This window comes from Chrysemys picta, chromosome 3, assembly GCF_011386835.1.
Source record: "Chrysemys picta bellii isolate R12L10 chromosome 3, ASM1138683v2, whole genome shotgun sequence".
Classification (NCBI taxonomy): Eukaryota; Metazoa; Chordata; order Testudines; family Emydidae; genus Chrysemys; species Chrysemys picta.
In genome coordinates this window covers 66,261,298-66,279,833 of record NC_088793.1, presented here as the reverse complement: position 1 = coordinate 66,279,833, position 18,536 = coordinate 66,261,298, and the positions used below count along the sequence as shown (strand labels likewise).

Genomic DNA, 18,536 nt, shown 5'->3' with positions numbered 1-18,536 from the left:
CTATGTACAATTTTAAAAAATAAGAACATTTAATATCCTGGACAAATGCATGTCTGAGAGGTGATAGAGAAGGTGACAGAAATAGAGAGAGATTAGGAGGAAAGATGTGATGCTCAGCTTGTGAAAAAGACAGTAATCATCCTCATGGAAGAGGTACTTAAAAATCATGGCATTAAAGACATCTAAACACAGTTAAGAGGGAAAAGAGCAGGGGTTGAAAACAGAACCATGAGGGACACACAGAGGTCAGCATGAGGGGAATATAAAGAGTGTTATAAGAGGGCTTTATCTGAATATAAGTAAAGTGTTAATAGTTAATTGATTAGATGCCAGCAGACGGTGCTCAAGAATATATAGCATAGTTCATGGGTTTTATAGGACCAATAAAACTTGTGCACAGTAGATGATTTCCACTGGCTGCTCTTTATATCAGTTCTTAACATGGTGTCAGAATAAAAGTTTTTACTGCTTTAACTTTTTGTTGTGGCTGACCAGAGGCTCTCAGTGACATCAGTAATGACTCAAATATCCCATTACCTGCTATGGAACAAATACATGGAGATGTCTATGAAAAATGGAGCTGCTTCCAAGCCTCATGGACAAACTGTGAAGCGGCTGCAGGACTGAACAAAGAAAGCATGGCAGGCGGAATGGCTACTCTGAATAAAGCAATGGGTAAGGACTGCTTTCGTATATGTCAGCACTTTAAGCTGGCAGATGAAGAAAGGCAAGATGTAAATAAAATCTTAGATGCTTTAGAAAAATACTTGTGCCTAAAAAAAATTATAATATATGAGAAGTATATTTTCCATATATCTGATCAAAATGAAACTCAAAACTACAAACCAATACACAACCAAGCCGCACCAGTTAACCTTGTCATGTAACTCTGGCACGCTCACAGACAAATTTATTAGAGATCATATAGTTGTAGGCATGAAAAATAATGGAATCAGAACACATATGTTGCAACAACAAAGACTGGAACTTAATGTTGCTGATATCTACTGCAGCAGTGAATAAAATAAAGTTACAAATTTGAAAACATTAGAAACAGTGTAAGATATACAGCATCACACAAAATAATGGCAAACTCAGACTAAAAGAATAAAAAGAAGAGTGGCCTGCAAAGAAAGGCAAGAAATACATGTATTTTTCAGTCACCTGGGTGGTAGGAGGTGTGGCTTCAAGTCTGACCTTTGAATCGGACAGAGACAAGAGCTGAATTAATATTTTCTTTCTCCCAACGGAGTGCCTTAATCACCAGGCAACAGAGTTATTTTCATTCTCGCTCTCTCTTTGATCCAATGAATGGTGGGGATTCATACCTGGGTCTTCCACATCCCAGGTAAGAGGCCTAACCAGTGGACTGACAGTTATAGCAGACCACACACAAACACATATGGCTTTCTGAAGCTAGCTCTGAAAAATGAACCTATGGGGTCAAATTTGTGGATGATTTGGGTCGGCCAAAGCTGCATTTTTCAACAAATAAACTATTCATCTGAATAAAATTGTCCACCTCTTCTTATGATACTACAGAAAGCCAGGGCAGCAGTCCAGCACACAATCTCATGTCACACCACACACTGATTACTGCCTGCAGCAAATAAACTTTTGAAGCCAGCAGTAGCAGAAAAGGTAACAGAAAAATTAAAAAGTGTCAATAGCAAGACAAATACTACTATGACAGAGGTAGAAAAGAGATCCCTGAACTTCTAATAGGACAGCCGGTATAAAGTTCAACCAGAGACAAAGGATGGAAGGTAGGGACAAAGAGTAGCATCAAGGTTTGAAAGGATTAGATTTTTTATCACTACATGTCAATTTCTCCATACACACACAAACAGAAAAAATGTATTTCCACTGATAAAGGAGAAAAATGCTGCCTGAGAATTTAAGAGTTCGATTTAAGGATATTTACTTTGTACATTTTGACATGATGTTGGCATATTGTGTTTTAACAGTTATAAAGTTTTGAATCTCAAGGTTTATTTTATTAAACAATTATTGTCTGACTGTCCCTTCATAATTTCCCGCAACTCTAAAAGTTTAAACAGAGAAAAATGTAAGAGAGTATTTATTTTTAAACATCTATATTAGCCATAGAAATTTTTTTTTAAATCTAATTCTGCCACGTCTAATCATACTTGGTAGAATGCAGACAACTCTATAGCCCCAACTGTTATTTCCTACAAGCAACCAGGGACCAGTTGCTCTCAAGAGTTGATCCAGGTGAGTTCCAAACAAGGATGCAGATGCAGGGGAAACTGGCAATGATTGTGAGGTTAGTTCACCTACTAGCAATGCACAGGAATTGGCAAAGGTAATGCCACAAAATCTAACAGCACAGAAATCTCCTGAGGGCAAGTAGCAGGAGAAGAAAGGGACTCACGGTGGAACCACACAAAGTGGAAGGGACATAAAGTTGCTCAATCATTTGAGAGACTATATAGTTAATTGAAATCGCTCACTTTCTATTCTAGGAAGAGAGATGTTACAAGAATGCTCTCTCTATATATAAATAGTTAAATGACAAAAGTGCCAATACATAGTGATCAAGAACATGCAGAAAAGTTCTTGGGTTTTGTAGGAGTAATAAAACTTCTTGCTATGCACTGCAAATGGCACTGATTCATCTTTACATCAGTTCTTAAAGATCATCAAAGGAGATGCTGAAGGAGTTAGAAAGGCAGAATGAGAACCATGAAGTCAGAGTCACAGGAGCCTAGAGAGAAAAGAACCCAAAGTAGACAATGAGCCAATAATGTTAAAAGAAGCAGATATATCAGATGTCTTATTAGAAATCACCCAAGGCAAGAGGGTTGAAGACAGAAGAGACAGACCTCAAAACCACCAAAAAAAGATGATGGATGCAAAGGATAGAAAAGACCAAAATCGAGTGGGCCCCAAAGGAAAATAAATGAGGGGGGTCTGTAAATAACTAAATGAAGAGAGGAGGGACCCAAGGCCACTGCTACCACTTTCAGGAGGAGTGACAAAAGATCTTCATGGAGGGCATGGCAATGCGAAAAGCTAAGTTGGAGAAAGAGTAACAAGTTTTGAGAAAATAAATGAAGTGGAGACAGCAGAACATGCCAACAAATAGATCACTTATCAAGGCAAATTTATTGGAGAAGGAGCAGAAATTATAGGGTTTGCTATAATGTTGGTCAGAATACAACAAGAGAAGAGAGTAGGTGGAAGAGTGGGCCTAGACTGAGAGAGAGAGAGAGAGAGCTGCAAAGGGGAGGAGGAGGGGGCAGAGAATGAGGTGGGAAGGAGGATGATTTATGCCTGGGACTCAGGTACTCGGATCTGAGTTTAATTCCAAGCTTTACCACAGACTTCTGTATGACTTTGGTTATGCCATTAAATCTTTCTGCACCTTAACTCTCCATCTGAAAAATGGAGACAATAACACTTCCTCTGCCTTACAGAGGTATTGTGAGGATAAATTAATTAGTGGTTATGAAGCACTCAGACACTACCATGATGGGATCATACATTAATTAGATAAAGGGGCAGAAAGGAAAGGTGAGATGAAGATTTGTGAGAGTTCACAATTTTATAAACATGTTATAATTTTTTATATATCAGTGTGTGTATATATGTGCACATATACATAAAATAGCTCAAACTGTCTTATGAGCTACCAAGTCCCTTATTCACACATCACTCTATTACTACATTTCCTGATGGTTCCTTTGACTCACCTTTTAATAATCACACAAACAGGAGGGAAGATTTACCTTGTCTCTGTGGGTCAGCTGCTGACTTATAACATCCTCACAAATGCTAGAAGAGGGAACCAGGTTGTGTAACTGGTAAAAGAGCTCCACACTCTTCTGATGATGTTGAGGAGTTCCATCACCCAACTGGTCCCACAGAGTTAAAGCTACATGCTTTGTAAATGAAAATATGTTTTAAGTCAATGAATATCTTGTATTTTTCTGAAGAATTACTAGCTTTACACAATGAAAGGGACATATGCAGTGTCAGTGAAAAATATGAACAATTGGGGGAAATTATGCGATTATGCATTGCTTATATCTCTACAAAAAAGCCAAAAAACACTGCAATACCCTACTGTATAAAGTTCCATAAAATTTCACTCTGAGGATGCAGTACTTAATAGTTTACTTGTGTAAAAATAGAATATTTCAATACTATGATAATTAACTACCTACTACAGAATATTCTTTTGCTGAGGATTTCTGATGACCTCCTAAATCATAAGAGTGGAGCTAGTGTAATTTGTCTCCAGAATTCTATATCTAATATTGCAATTATAATGTAAAATTAAAATGTTTCTTTTGTAAATAATTTAAAAAACAGTTCACATTCTATATGTCATCAGTAAGGCTGTCAAGTGATTAAAAAAATTAATCGCGATTATTGCCCGATTAAAAACATTAATCGTGATTAATCGCACTGTTAATAATAGAATACCATTTATTTAAATATTTTTGGATGTTTTCTACATTTTCAAATACAACACAGAATACAAAGTGTACAGTGCTCACTTTATATTTATTTTTTATTACAAATATTTGCACTGTAAAAAAGAAACTTAAATTCACCTCATTGAAGTAGTGTAGTGCAATCTCTTTATCATGAAAGTTGAACTTACAAATGTAGAATTATGTAAAAAAGAATAACTGCACTTAACAATAAAACAATGTAAAACTTTAGAGCCTACAAGTCCACTCAGTCTTACTTCTTGTTCAGCCAATCGCTCAGACAAACAAGCATTCAGTGTTGGGGGAGGACACGGGAGGGGGGAAGTAAGCAATGACTTGTGCAGGAGGAGGACCTGGGAGGACAGGGGGTGACAATGGGGAGGAGCAAGTAATAACTTGTGCAGGAGGAGGGTGAGGAAGGTGTCTTGCTGCTGCATCTGGAAGAGTGGTTTCTGATACTGGGCTTGCCAGGCTCGCCTCCTTTTACTGAGCTAGGTGGGCTCCCTTCAGCTGAGTGAGCCCTTGTTTGCAAGGGAGGGTGGATTTTACTTCAGGGACTCATCACACTGCAGGGGAGGAGAGGCTGGTGCAGGGAGGCGGAGCTCGCCAGGCCCATGTTCTCTGTGGGGTACCCCCGGAGCGAGCAGCTGGCTAGCAGCAATAGGGTACGATGCAGGGGAGCTGGTCCTGGGAGTGAGGGGCTGGCTGTGAACAATAGGGCTTGGGCTGGCTAGGGTGACGATACGTCCCGTTTTAGCCAGGACAGTCCCCCTTTTCAGCTCTGTCCCGCCCGTCCCTACTTTTTTGCCAAAACGGGGCATTTGTCCCAGCTGCAAGGGAGAGCAGACAGTGGTGGCTGCTGCCAGGGATCAGCTGAAGGCAGCACTGCCCGCCAGCAGGAAAGTGGAGAAATTTGCTGCTGGCAGGCAGTGCTGGCTTCAGAGCTGACCCCTGGGTTGCACAGAGCTGGGGGGAGTAGGATCAGCCTCAGCTGGGGGAGGCACAGAGTTGGGGGGAGGGAGCTCAGCCTCAGTGCGGGAGGCACGGAGCTCAGGGCGGGGGCAGCCCCCGCTGTGGGCAGCACAGGTCTCAGCCCCAGATACGGGCGGCACGGAGTGGGGACGGGGGGGGTCAGCCCCAGCCCAGGAGGCATGGGGAGGGCAGCTTGGGCGAGCCCTGCAGGGGGCAGGCGGCTCCAGTAAGCCCTTGGCCGTCCTGTTTTTACTTTAAGAAATATGGTCACCCTGCGGGGAGGTGGGGGTATGTGTTAAGATCTCTACTCCTCCACTGGAGCTGGGATGAGAACCATGTCTTTCTCTAGCCTCTTCTCTTTCCACCCTCTGGTGGTGGCCTGCGTTACCGAGCCTGACCAGACATAGGTTCTCTGGAACAGCTCATGCTGCCCTCCAGCCCAGAGGATCTGCGATTAAAGCGTGTTAATAAAATTAACGCATTAATTGTGCTGTGCTTAATTGGACACGTTAACAGCAGCTAATTGACAGCCCTAGTCATTAGTATTACTTGTTTTTGTTAAACCCCTATCTACTCGGAACACTTTCCCTCAGTTTCATGTCTTGGCTACCTCTCACATCATCTTAGTCTAGTAACTCACTACTTTCATTTATATTTCCAAGAGACCAATTCAAATCAGCTGTTTATACCTACACTGTGTGGAACACCTTTAGTAGTAGTAGCTAAATATTTTAATTTAAACTGTAAAACAGAAAATAGCAATTGTCATATCACCAAGTAAGGAAGTTTTATTCCATAACCAAAGAAAGTACAAGAAGGACAAGGCTGTTGATACAGACTTGGAAAGAAAGTGTATCTTCTTGTTGCTGGAAATACAGTCTAAAGAAACTAATGCACATGAAATAAATTCATGGGCTGTAAAATGATTACTGTACCTTGAAAAAATCTGTCTTTTCAACCATATATCTCAGGTTGCCCTGAGTAAGAGGAGGCCTGATAACTACAGCAACTCTTCCTTGGTTTGGACTTAAGGGCTGTGCAGTTTCCACACTGTTTAGGTTTTCTCCAGTGACAACAGCAACAGATTGAGTCAATCCAACCAAGTCCATTACCAGCGAAATAGCAATACCTTGAATGCTAAAATCACTTGCTTGTCTACAAGCATTCATAAGAGTCTGAAGCCACAATGGAGGCTGTACTTGTTCACAGTCTGAAATGAAAACAAAAGAAATATTTTCCATTACAAGTGAAATTGTTGTATTGCAATTAATTTTTCTTCCGTTCTGCATACCTACTATACCTCACAACCTATAGCAAATCAACTCGGCAGTATTCTTTTAACTTCTGTATTTGTAACCCTATCTTGTAATACTTATGAGAGAAAATGATTTTGTACAGTCAATAATTCTCTTTATTTTTAATAAAGTTGGTATCTAAAAAGAATTCAAGCACCATAATACCATACTTCCTTTTTAAATTATGTAAAAGTTAACAAACAAAAATGCATACTAACAAATGATAAATGTGATATTACTGTACTAATTTATATAGCACCAGAAGATGTACATGGCATTTTACATTTAGCCAATGTGTCAAACATACATAATCCCCAAAACAGACAATAGAAGATACAACTCACAGAACAAGGTCATTTTCTAATAAGAAGAATAAGCAAACACAATAAGCTCTTATGTACTATATATTTTTTTCTATTCCACAAATTGTCCTGCTTTCAACACGACACTGCATTAGATCACTATATTTTACAAATGTGTAAAAGTCCACAAGTCAGTCCTAGCACCGCTAAGTCAGTTTCATTATCTCTGTTCTTAAGAGAAAAGTGTATTATGACCTTTGACATAAAAACTGAATAAGAAGGGAAGAAGAGAAAACATATTCTTTGCAATTTTAGCTCAAAAATAGGTGGGTTGAATGTATTTCACACCTTTTAGAGAGGACTATATTTCTATATTATGCTAGAGTACACATTACTTTTATTTGTTCTCCTGACATAATTACTATCTTCAGGAAATTATCACAAAAGAAACAATGAAATATAAAATCTTGCAACTTAATATTTTGTTCCAGAAATAACTCCATGGTTTATTTTGTCAATTTCCACTAAATTTACACAAAAAACTTACTGCAATACAATGCAAAGTTCATAATGTGAATTGGACTCAAGTAAAAACCTCTTCAGAAACTGAGCATTAAGCCAGATTTTACACACACACATTCTCCCTTCATTATCATGAAATGCTTATGAGCTAATTCAATTTAAACTAAATGGAAGGATAAACAAAAATAGGTCTGCAAATAGGTTTGTAACTAGGATCCTTGATTTCAAAAGGGCAAACTTTAAAAAATTAAGAGAATTAGTTAGGTAAGTGGACTAGCCTGAAGAATTCAAGGATCTGAATGTGGAGGAGGATTGGAATTACTTTAAGCTAAAGTTGCAGAAGCTATTTGAAGCCTGTATCCCAAGCAAGGCAACAAATTTGTTGGGAAGGATTGCAACCAAACCAAGCATCTCAAGAACAAATGGATATACGCTGGCCATCAACAAGGTTAGGCTGGAAATTAAACAAAGATTTCTAACCATCAGCAGAGTGAAGTTCTGGAACAGCCTTTGGTGGGGAGCAAAAAACCTAACTGGCTTCAAGGATGAGCTTGATAAGTTTATAGAGGGGATGAGATAATGAGATTGCCTACAATGGCCTGTGGGCCATCTGTGACTGCTAGTAGCAAATATCTCCAGTGGCCAGAGATGAAACATTAATGGGGAGGGCTCTGAGTTACTACAGTGAATTCTTTCACAGGTGTCTGGCTGGTGGGTCTTGCCGACATGCTCAGGGTCCAATTGATTGCTATATTTGGGATTGGGAAGGAATTTTTCCCCAGGACAGATTGGCAGAGACCCTGGGAGTTTTTTGCCTTTTTCTGCAGCATGGGGCACGGGTCACTTGAAGGTTTAAGATAGAGTAAATGGTGAATTCTCTGTAACTTCAAGTCTTTACATCATGATTTGAGGACTTCAGTAACTCAGTATATTATAGGATCAGGTGGGTGAGGTTCTGTGGCCTGCAATGTGTAGGAGGTCAGACTAGATGATGATGATGGTCCTTTTTGGCCTTAAAGTCTATGAGTCTAACATAGAAATGTAGGGCTGGAAGAGAACTCGAAAAGTCATCAAGTCCAGCCCCCTGCGCTAAGGCAGGAGTCAGTAAATCTAGACTACCCTAGACAGGTGTTTTTATAACCTATTCTTAAAAACCTCCAGTGATGGGGTGATAAATAAAGTGGGGGAGGTAGCTCCCTTTGATGGACACCCAGCCAGCCATTTAGCTGTAAAATCCCTCTTGGTAGCTGTTGTTTACTTGCTTTACCTGTAAAGAGTTAAAAAGACCCCAGAGTAAAGAAAAAAAAATGGGCACCTAATCAAAAGAGCCAATGGGAAGGCTAGAGCTGTGTTTGTGGTTGTTCTCTAGGCTGCAGGTACACTGAGCAGCAATGCTATAAGCAGAAATGTTGTGTAAGGTTTGAACCAGGAATGAAAAATTATTTTCTGTATGTAGCAGGACTCATTGGGATAGGATTTGATTTCTTTCTCAGCTCTTCCCGGGAGAGGGGTGTGTGAAAGGGCTTGAGGGTACCCACAGGGAGGAAATCCCAAGTGCTCCTTTCTGGGTCCACGGGGTTTTTTTTGCATTTGGGTGGTGACAGCATTTACCAAGTCAAGGTCAGAGAAAAGCTGCAACCTTGGGAGTTTAACACAAGCCTGGAGTGGCAAGTATTAATTTTTAGGATCCTTGTGGGCCCCCACTTTCTGCACTCGGAGTGACAGAGTGTGGATTCAGCCTTGACGGATGGGGATTCTACAACCTCCATTAGAAGCCTGTTCCAGAGCTTAACTACCCTTAGAAAGTTTTTCCGAATATCTAATTACAGGACACTGTTTCTTTCCCATAAAATGCCCTCTCACTTAACACCGTGCAATGCTCTCTATCACAAGTCAAAAACAAAAAGCTACATTTAAACAATCTTAAGTTTCAAAGACGAATAAACAAAATCCCAGATGTCAGAGAGAAGGCCTCACTTTAACTATAATGTAAATTTACGCCTAATTTTTCAGTTCAGTACCTGTGAATTTTGTGCATGTTGTCAGCTGCCACTTACAACCTTAATGTTAAACACTACATTACAACAGCAAAATAAATTTAGAAATAAACTCTTGGGTAGTGTAAATTTTACTGAACTGAAATTTATAACTTACGGTTATACATTTGTTTCACAAGGGCATAAATATGGATAACAGTCTAAACTTGCACAAGAAAAGCACTAGTAACAAAGAACCCTGATGGATCCATGTATTATGTATTTCACACTTGCACAGCAGAATCTGGAAACTGGGTTCCACCCTAAGGTTCTTCCACGTAGTACATATTCATTACTCAAAACAGACATGTATTAAAAATCACATGAAACCATCAATTTTCTTATAACTGTATTAAAAATATTTTAGTTTCTAAAACGTAATCAAAGTCATTTTTTTTTAAGCAACTAACAAAATCATCCAAAGCCCAAGATTTGGTGGTGATGGGGGACTTCAACTATCCGGATATATGTTGGGAAAATAACACAACGGGGCACAGACTATCCAACAAATTCTTGGACTGCATTGGAGACAACTTTTTATTTCAGAAGGTTGAAAAAGCTACTAGGGGGGAAGCTGTTCTAGACTTGATTTTAACAAATAGGGAGGAACTCGTTGAGAATTTGAAAGTAGAAGGCAGCCTGGGTGAAAGTGATCATGAAATCATAGAGTTTGCAATTCTAAGGAAGGGTAGAAGGGAGAACAGCAAAATAGAGACAATGGATTTCAGGAAGGCAGATTTTGGTAAGCTCAGAGAGCTGATAGGTAAGGTCCCATGGGAATCAAGACTGAGGGGAAAAACAACTGAGGAGAGTTGGCAGTTTTTCAAAGGGACACTATTAAGGGCCCAAAAGCAAGCCATTCCGCTGGTTAGGAAAGATAGAAAATGTGGCAAAAGACCACCTTGGCTTAACCACGAGATCTTGCATGATCTAAAAAATAAAAAGGAGTCATATAAAAAATGGAAACTGGGACAGATTACAAAGGATGAATATAGGCAAACAACACAGGAATGCAGGGGCAAGATTAGAAAGGGAAAGGCACAAAATGAGCTCAAACTAGCTACGGGAATAAAGGGAAACAAGAAGACTTTTTATCAATACATTAGAAGCAAGAGGAAGACCAAAGACAGGGTAGGCCCACTGCTTAGTGAAGAGGGAGAAACAGTAACAGGAAACTTGGAAATTGCGGAGATGCTTAATGATTTCTTTGTTTCGGTCTTCACCGAGAAGTCTGAAGGAATGCCTAACACAGTGAATGCTAATGGGAAGGGGGTAGGTTTAGCAGATAAAATAAAAAAAGAACAAGTTAAAAATCACTTAGAAAAGTTAGATGCCTGCAAGTCACCAGGGCCTGATGAAATGCATACTCAAGGAGCTAATAGAGGAGGTATCTGAGCCTCTAGCTATTATCTTTGGAAAATCATGGGAGACGGGAGAGATTCCAGAAGACTGGAAAAGGGCAAATATAGTGCCCATCTATAAAAAGGGAAATAAAAACAACCCAGGAAACTACAGACCAGTTAGTTTAACTTCTGTGCCAGGGAAGATAATGGAGCAAGTAATTAAGGAAATCATCTGCAAACACTTGGAAGGTGGTAAGGTGATAGGGAACAGCCAGCATGGATTTGTGAAGAACAAATCCTGTCAAACCAATCTGATAGCTTTCTTTGATAGGATAACGAGCCTTGTGGATAAGGGTGAAGCTGTGGATGTGGTATACCTAGACTTTAGTAAGGCATTTGCTACAGTCTCGCATGATATTCTTATCGATAAACTAGGCAAATACAATTTAGATGGGGCTACTATAAGCTGGGTGCATAACTGGCTGGATAACCGTACTCAGAGAGTTGTTATTAATGGTTCCCAATCCTGCTGGAAAGGCATAACGAGTGGGGTTCCGCAGGGGTCTGTTTTGGGACCGGCGCTGTTCAATATCTTCATCAACAACTTAGATATTGGCATAGAAAGTACGCTTATTAAGTTTGAGGATGATACCAAACCGGGAGGGATTGCAACTGCTTTGGAGGACAGGGTCATAATTCAAAATGATCTGGACAAATTGGAGAAATGGGCTGAGGTAAACAGGATGAAGTTTAACAAAGACAAATGCAAAGTGCTCCACTTAGGAAGGAAAAATCAGTTTCACACATACAGAATGGGAAGAGACTGTCTAGGAAGGAGTACGGCAGAAAGGGATCTAGGGGTTTTAGTGGACCACAAGCTAAATATGAGTCAACAGTGTGATGCTGTTGCAAAAAAAGCAAACATGATTCTGGGATGTATTAACAGGTGTGTTGTGAGCAAGACACGAGAAGTCATTCTTCCGCTCTACTCTGCTCTGGTTAGGCCTCAGCTGGAGTATTGTGTCCAGTTCTGGGCACCGCATTTTAAAAAAGATGTGGAGAAATTGGAAAGGGTCCAGAGAAGAGCAACAAGAATGATTAAAGGTCTTGAGAACATGACCTATGAAGGAAGGCTGAAAGAATTGGGTTTGTTTAGTTTGGAAAAGAGAAGACTGAGAGGGGACATGATAGCAGTTTTCAGGTATTTAAAAGGGTGTCATGAGGAGGAGGGAGAAAACTTGTTCACCTTAGCCTCTAAGGATAGAACCAGAAGCAATGGGTTTAAACTGCAGCAAGGGAGGTCTAGGTTGGACATTAGGAAAAAGTTCCTAACAGTCAGGGTGGTTAAACACTGGAATAAATTGCCTAGGGAGGTTGTGGAATCTCCATCTCTGGAGATATTTAAGAGTAGGTTAGATAAATGTCTATCAGGGATGGTCTAGACGGTATTTGGTCCTGCCATGCGGGCAGGGGACTGGACTCGATGACCTCTCGAGGTCCCTTCCAGTCCTAGAATCTATGAATCTATGAATCTATAAAAGAAAAAAAATCTATGTCCCTACAAGGAACAACAAGCAACAATGTAAATATACATATTTTCTAAAGAACAGTTTAAACTAAGAACTGAATATACTAGAAAAAAAGGAGAAAGTAAGAAAATGTTACTTACCAAAATCAGATTTCTCAGGAAGTAATTCTGATGTATGGTTCCCCTCTGCAATGTAAACCGGAAAACTTGAACATTCAAGATATAGCTGACATGCAGCAATAAAGGCAGAAAGGTATTCTTTTGGCGTTTTATTTGTTTTTTTCCCCTTAGCATCTCCTTGTGATTCTCTATCCCATTTTGTAAGTTGTCCTTGCTCTCTAGTGAGGTCCACTTGAAGCTCTGTTGCCAAGGGCTGAGACAAGGAATTACTCTGAATTATATACAGGTTGATAAATCTAGTTAAAAATTGTTGGACATACTCCAAGCAGCACTGCATTGCAGTCTTTTGGATCATCTTCCCACTTCGAGTTGCTGACCCCTGTGTAATTATGGAAGGAGGCTGTACAATGGTTTCCTCAGATCCCACAGTTGATGCTGTCTCAGTCTCTGAGGATGTGCTACCTATAATAGGGATACCAGGTGCTCCGTGGCCTTCGCTCAACGCACTGTCAATGTCATCAGCTGTATCTGCCTGGTACTGTACAAACTCAGTAAATCCACTTTCTGATGATCGACTACTTGGAGGATTTTCACCATCTTCGAATACATCATGAGGATTTTCAAGTGAAACTGATGGCACCTAGTTGAGATAAAAGTACAGATAACAGATTAAACAGTAAAAATGAATGTCACTAATAGTGATAAAAGATCATCAACTTCTTTCCTATTTTGAAAAGGATGGCAGTTTTGAGTTCCGGTTAGGGTTGCCAATTTTCATTGGACACATTCCTGGAGGTTTATCACATGACATAATCTTTAATTAAAGATTAATCTTTAATTCCTGGAGACCCCAGGACAATCCTGGAAGATCAGCAATCCTAGTTCTGTTCTATTATAAAGTTTTAAATTATGTGTTATATACTTTTATTGTTGACCCCTTCCATAAATTTTCCTGTCAAAATCAAGTTTTTAAAACTCTCAAAGAAGTATATTTACATGACATGACAACTATAAGAGGAGATATCATTGTCTATCAACAGAAATATATGCATTTTAAGAAGATTTTAAACAAATGATTTATATTTTAATATGGATTGAGGGAGAAGGGATCAACATGACAAAATTATAAGTCATTTGAAAAAAATCCTGAAATGTTAAAGAGAGTCGAAGACGAGGCACTAAAATTTGCAGTCATTTTAGCTAGACAAGATGAGTGAGGTAATATCTTTTATTGGACCAACTTTGGTGGAAAAGACAAGCTTTTGAGCTACACACAGCTCTCCTTCAGGTCTGGGAAAGGTATTAAGAGCATCACAACTAAATATAAAATCAAACAGATAGTTTAGCATAAGTAGGTAGCACATATTGTAAGGGACCATTCAAGGGTTGAAAGATATTACCTCACCCACCTTGTGTCTCTAGTATCCTGGGACCGACAAGGCTACAACAACGCTGCATAGTCAGTTTACCTGACAGACTTCCTCGAATATGTTTAGGTTTTAGGATTTTCTTATATAAAGGAGCTGGCAGCTTGTCATCTGTTAATTGGAAAACTGTTCCAATCATAAGAAGCAATATGAAAGGGTGGTGGAATGATGGGTGAAGGAGTTGAAGGGAGTTGTCAAGAGAGAGGCTTGAGAAGACTTGAAGGAGTGGGAAGAGGTAAAATTTCTCTGCAATCAAGAGATAGTTTTATAGAATGCCACCTCCTAAATAATTACATTAAAGATAGTAACGAATTTTGACCTACAATTGTGTAGGTGTATTGCTGGTACAAAGTTTCATGATTATTATTATTACTGTTGTTAATTTCTACTATTTAACCAGGATGAACTTGTTTCATACAATATAAAATACTACAGATTATCAAGGCATCTTTCAAAAAAGAGAAGAGAAAACAGCTGAATTTTGGATCCAAAAATGAGGAATTATAAGAATTATTAAAACAAATAATCAGAAAATTTCCCAACTGCATACCAGTACTTTTAAAAAAAAAAAACCATTAATTATTAATGAGTCATTCCAAGTTCTCTGTGAAATTAAGAGCTTTAATTCCAATCTTTTAAATAGTAATCAAAATCTAATGTGTAAACAAGTTTGGATGTTCTCTCAATACAGAGCAAAAATTCTTAGATCCTCAGCATAAAATTTAGTACCTAGCATCTTTCCCTCCTGTACCCAAAATATGTAATATATGTAAAATGGAAGTGTGGGTTTTCCTTCATACAAGTTTGTAGTCGTGGAAGACTTAGTATATTTAGGTTCAAAAGAATTGATCACTTACAAGATTTGTTAGAAATGTAAACTGTTAGAAACTGAAATTTGTTTGAAATAGAAACAGTTGCTGGGTTTTTTTGTTCCTTCTCTTTGTTTATTAAATGATTTTGAGGTATACATATTTGATAAAACATTAAAATAATTCATAAGAATTAATTCAGCTGATCTATGCAAATTTATAATAAGGTATTGGTTAAGAGCTTTAGAACTATCTCCAAATGGTAAAAGAAAATTACAACTGTGATACCTGATCCAATGCCTATTGAAATCAATGGAATTTTCCACTTAATTCAATGGACACTGGATCCACCCTTTAGAGTTTATTATATATTGGCTTAGAGATTTATTCAAATATTTCTCAAGAGGTCTGTAGTTCTTACTTAGGTCCTGAATTTGAAGTGATTTATGCGTATGCTTAACATTAAAAAGTATGTATAAGTCCTTGAATGAATGGGGCCTTCATCTGCAATTAATTGAACAGTTCAAATGTTTTTATTAATCAAGGTTCAATTATGTTTAAATTTATTGTTATACATTTTTATTGTAAAAGACATTTTATATTTTTCCCATCTATAGTTTGCTGTTTTTGCATGTTTTACAAAGCTTAAAAATTACTGTAAAACTAAAAAAAGCACAAGTTGAATTAAAAAAAAAAAAGGTGGAAACAGGACAGAGAAAAACTGTGAGGTGTAGCCCATAGGATTACTTTGCTAGCTATTATATCCTACTAATCCAGCCAGCCGTATCAAACAATATGTTTCTCTTTCTGAATTAATCCATTTTATTCTTATATTTTATCATTAATTCCTATGAATTTAGGATGTGTTGAGGCATATGATATGTGTTTCCTAATAATTATACATAGACTAAGTTATGCTGAAATGCAAAAAGCCTACTGGCCTGTATTCAGTAAGAGCCGCTAAATAGCTAAAAGTATCATCAGTTAAGAGTAAGTCAGCATAAAAGCTGTTAACCTTTGGCGCAGATAGGAATGGTCCCCAAACTTTGGGGAACCAAAGGGAGGAACTATACACAACACAGAACAGGTTTATCCGGCATCTACAACCGGTTGATAACTGCAGGGTATACCACAATCCGGAAGTCATCAAGAGAGCCTAGGTTGGCAGTTTTTGGAGTGAGATAATCCTTATTAATACAGAATCAGAGTATCGGGGTTGGACGGGACCTCAGGAGGTCATCTAGTCCAACCCCCTGCTCAAAGCAAGACCAATCCCCAACTAAATCTATATCTAGAGCATAAGTGTCATAATCCACTAACCTATAGGATAAGGGTAGGATAAGATTTGGGTATAGTAGGTTGGGTCTGAATTACATAGGTTCAGGATCCTGGAAAATACCTTGTAAGGAAGAGTCTGGAGCGCTTTTATCTCTTTTAGCTCTTCTTTTTTTTTTAATGCTCTTTTAGTCTTTAGCTCTTTTCTATTACCGAGTCCACAAGGAAGGGTGTGACAATGTTAAGTTAAGGTACTTATAACAGGAATGTTACCACCAGGAGTTTTGAAATTATTTTACTGTTTTGCAGTTATAAGTTTCATAGCATTTATTATTCTTTTGTTAATCTCAATAAAGTTTTTATCAATTTGGTATTGTCCTCAGTGTAAGTGTTTTTGCCATGCACCCCGAGAGTCTTCTCCCGATACAGAACTCTCTGAGTTCTTGAACACTGTAGTTTGAATTGGACAAGAACCTATAAATCTTCTGGTTGGATGCGATCAGTGGCAAGCCATAACAACTAACCCATCAAATTCAGGTCAACAGAGGAACTTGAGGAGACATACAATATTATACTAACAAATTCACCAGAAGAAGGTGGGTCAGATTTTTGAAAGTGCTCAGCATTTCCACTGACTTCAATACTAGCAGAGTTGGGCTAACACTGAGTATTTTGAAAATCCCACACCTTACACAAAATTAACATAAAAGGATGCAAAGGATATTAACAGATTACCTTTTTATCTTCCCATTCTTTGATGGAGCTGTTGTGTCCATTTGGAAGCTGCAGAGTACCATCTGTACCTGCAGACAACAGTGGAGGTTGAACCTTACTAAGGATCTTTGAGCAGAGCCTGAGGGAATCAGTTAGTTCCGACAAGTGCAAAGTGTGAAGATGGCTTGTCAATGCAGAAATCATTCTGAGCAACAACTGAGGCAGATGTTCTGTTTGTATTTCAATGTAGGTCTCCTAACAAAAAGATAATAAAATTGAGAAAGTGTTTTATAAGCCCCCCATAAAATGTATTTACTATATCTATACAGTAGAACCTTAGAGTTACGAACACCTTGGGAATAGAAGTTGTTCGTAACTCTGAAATGTTAATAACTATGAACAAAACATTGTGGTTGTTCTTTCAAAAGTTTAAAACTGATAATTGACGTAAGACAACTTTGAAACTTCACTACACAGAAGAAAAATGCTGCTTTTAACCATCTTACTTTAAAAGAAACAAGCACAGAAACAATTTCCTTACCTTATCAATTTTTTTTAAAACTTTCTCTTTATTTTTTAGCAGTTTACATTTAACACAATACTGTACTGTATTTGCTCTTTTTTGGTGGTTGTTGTTGTCTCTGCTGCTGACTGATTGCGTACTTCTGGTTCCAAATGAGGGATGTAGTTGACCGGTCAGTTCGTAACTCTGAGGTTCTACTGTACAACTATCACATATATATAAATTTATTCTAAGCTTCTTAACAATGCAAGTGGCAAATAAAATCTAGAAGTCCTCCAAGTCTGATATCCTATGCATTAACTTTGTGAGGGATAAAAGGGAATTGTTTTTCAGTATATTTTTAATCATTGAGTATGCTCAGCATTTTCAGAATTTTATATCTCCTTCATTTATACTACAAAGAGATTACAAATAATTTTATAACATTGATAGGATTAAAAATGACCCCCAGTTCCCTTTGTATTTTAATTTTCTCAAAATAGAGATTTAAGAGTGAAAAGTATCAAATAATTAATAACTAAAGGAAAAACAGGCTGAATGCCATACCTGACACAGCACTCTCATACTTCTAGTAGGCTTTGAAATGAGAAAGCAAAAGAATTGAGGAGGGAAGACAGATACAGGAAAAACAGTTCTAGCAGTCTTCATCAAATAAACCAATGTCAATAGATAAAAGAAGATAAATATCTTACTGTGACGTTCAGAACAATTAGCACTCAATGAATTGCATCATCTAACTATTTATCATATAAAACCGCAAAGCAACAGATTACATTTGTAACTAATACCATGTAAATTTTAGAGAAGGAAAATTCAAAACAGAATCAGATGACAAACAAGCTAACAGAATTTGCAGGCTCATGCATCAGAAGAACATAAAGACTGATTTGTTTATGTGATAAAATCCATCCCATACACCCAAAACCTTTTTCACTTCTTCTAAAGGAATCTACCAATTTATGCTAAACTCACTTGTAGACAAGGTTTGCTTTCAAAAGTGCTTTATAATCAGAGTACAGAAATATTGTCCTCAGATACCTACAAGCAATGAAGAAAGGAATTCTTACCAAAGAAACTATATCCAACAAAAAATCCACTAGTAGGCAGAAATTGGTCAGGGGCAGCTCAGATGACTCATTACCACCTACAGGCCCAGTCTGAAGTCTAGCATGCAGTGTCCTCCTATGAAATTAAAACATGTTATTGT

The 18,536-nt window shown here is 38.2% G+C and overlaps 1 protein-coding gene across 29 annotated transcripts in view; it reads right to left on the bottom strand.

The window, feature by feature from the left end:
• The window catches only part of DOP1A (DOP1 leucine zipper like protein A), a 101,503-nt gene that overhangs the window by 34,633 nt on the left and 48,334 nt on the right, over positions 1-18,536 (bottom strand). For 22 of the 29 annotated variants that reach the window (XR_010599512.1, XR_010599513.1, XR_010599514.1 and 19 more), the window contains 6 exons: positions 18,397-18,511; positions 17,876-17,905; positions 16,828-17,061; positions 12,603-13,221; positions 6,371-6,645; positions 3,753-3,905 (listed from right to left, as the gene is read on the bottom strand). Coding sequence is in view for 23 of the 29 variants with exons in the window: in XM_042847449.2 (XP_042703383.2) it covers positions 3,753-3,905; positions 6,371-6,645; positions 12,603-13,221; positions 16,828-17,061; positions 17,876-17,905; positions 18,397-18,511 (1,426 nt within the window). In the remaining 6 variants the exon portion in view is untranslated. The remainder of the gene's footprint in view (positions 1-3,752; positions 3,906-6,370; positions 6,646-12,602; positions 13,222-16,827; positions 17,062-17,875; positions 17,906-18,396; positions 18,512-18,536) is intronic. The other 7 variants (XM_065588098.1, XM_065588111.1, XM_065588101.1 and 4 more) reach the window with 2 other exon arrangements.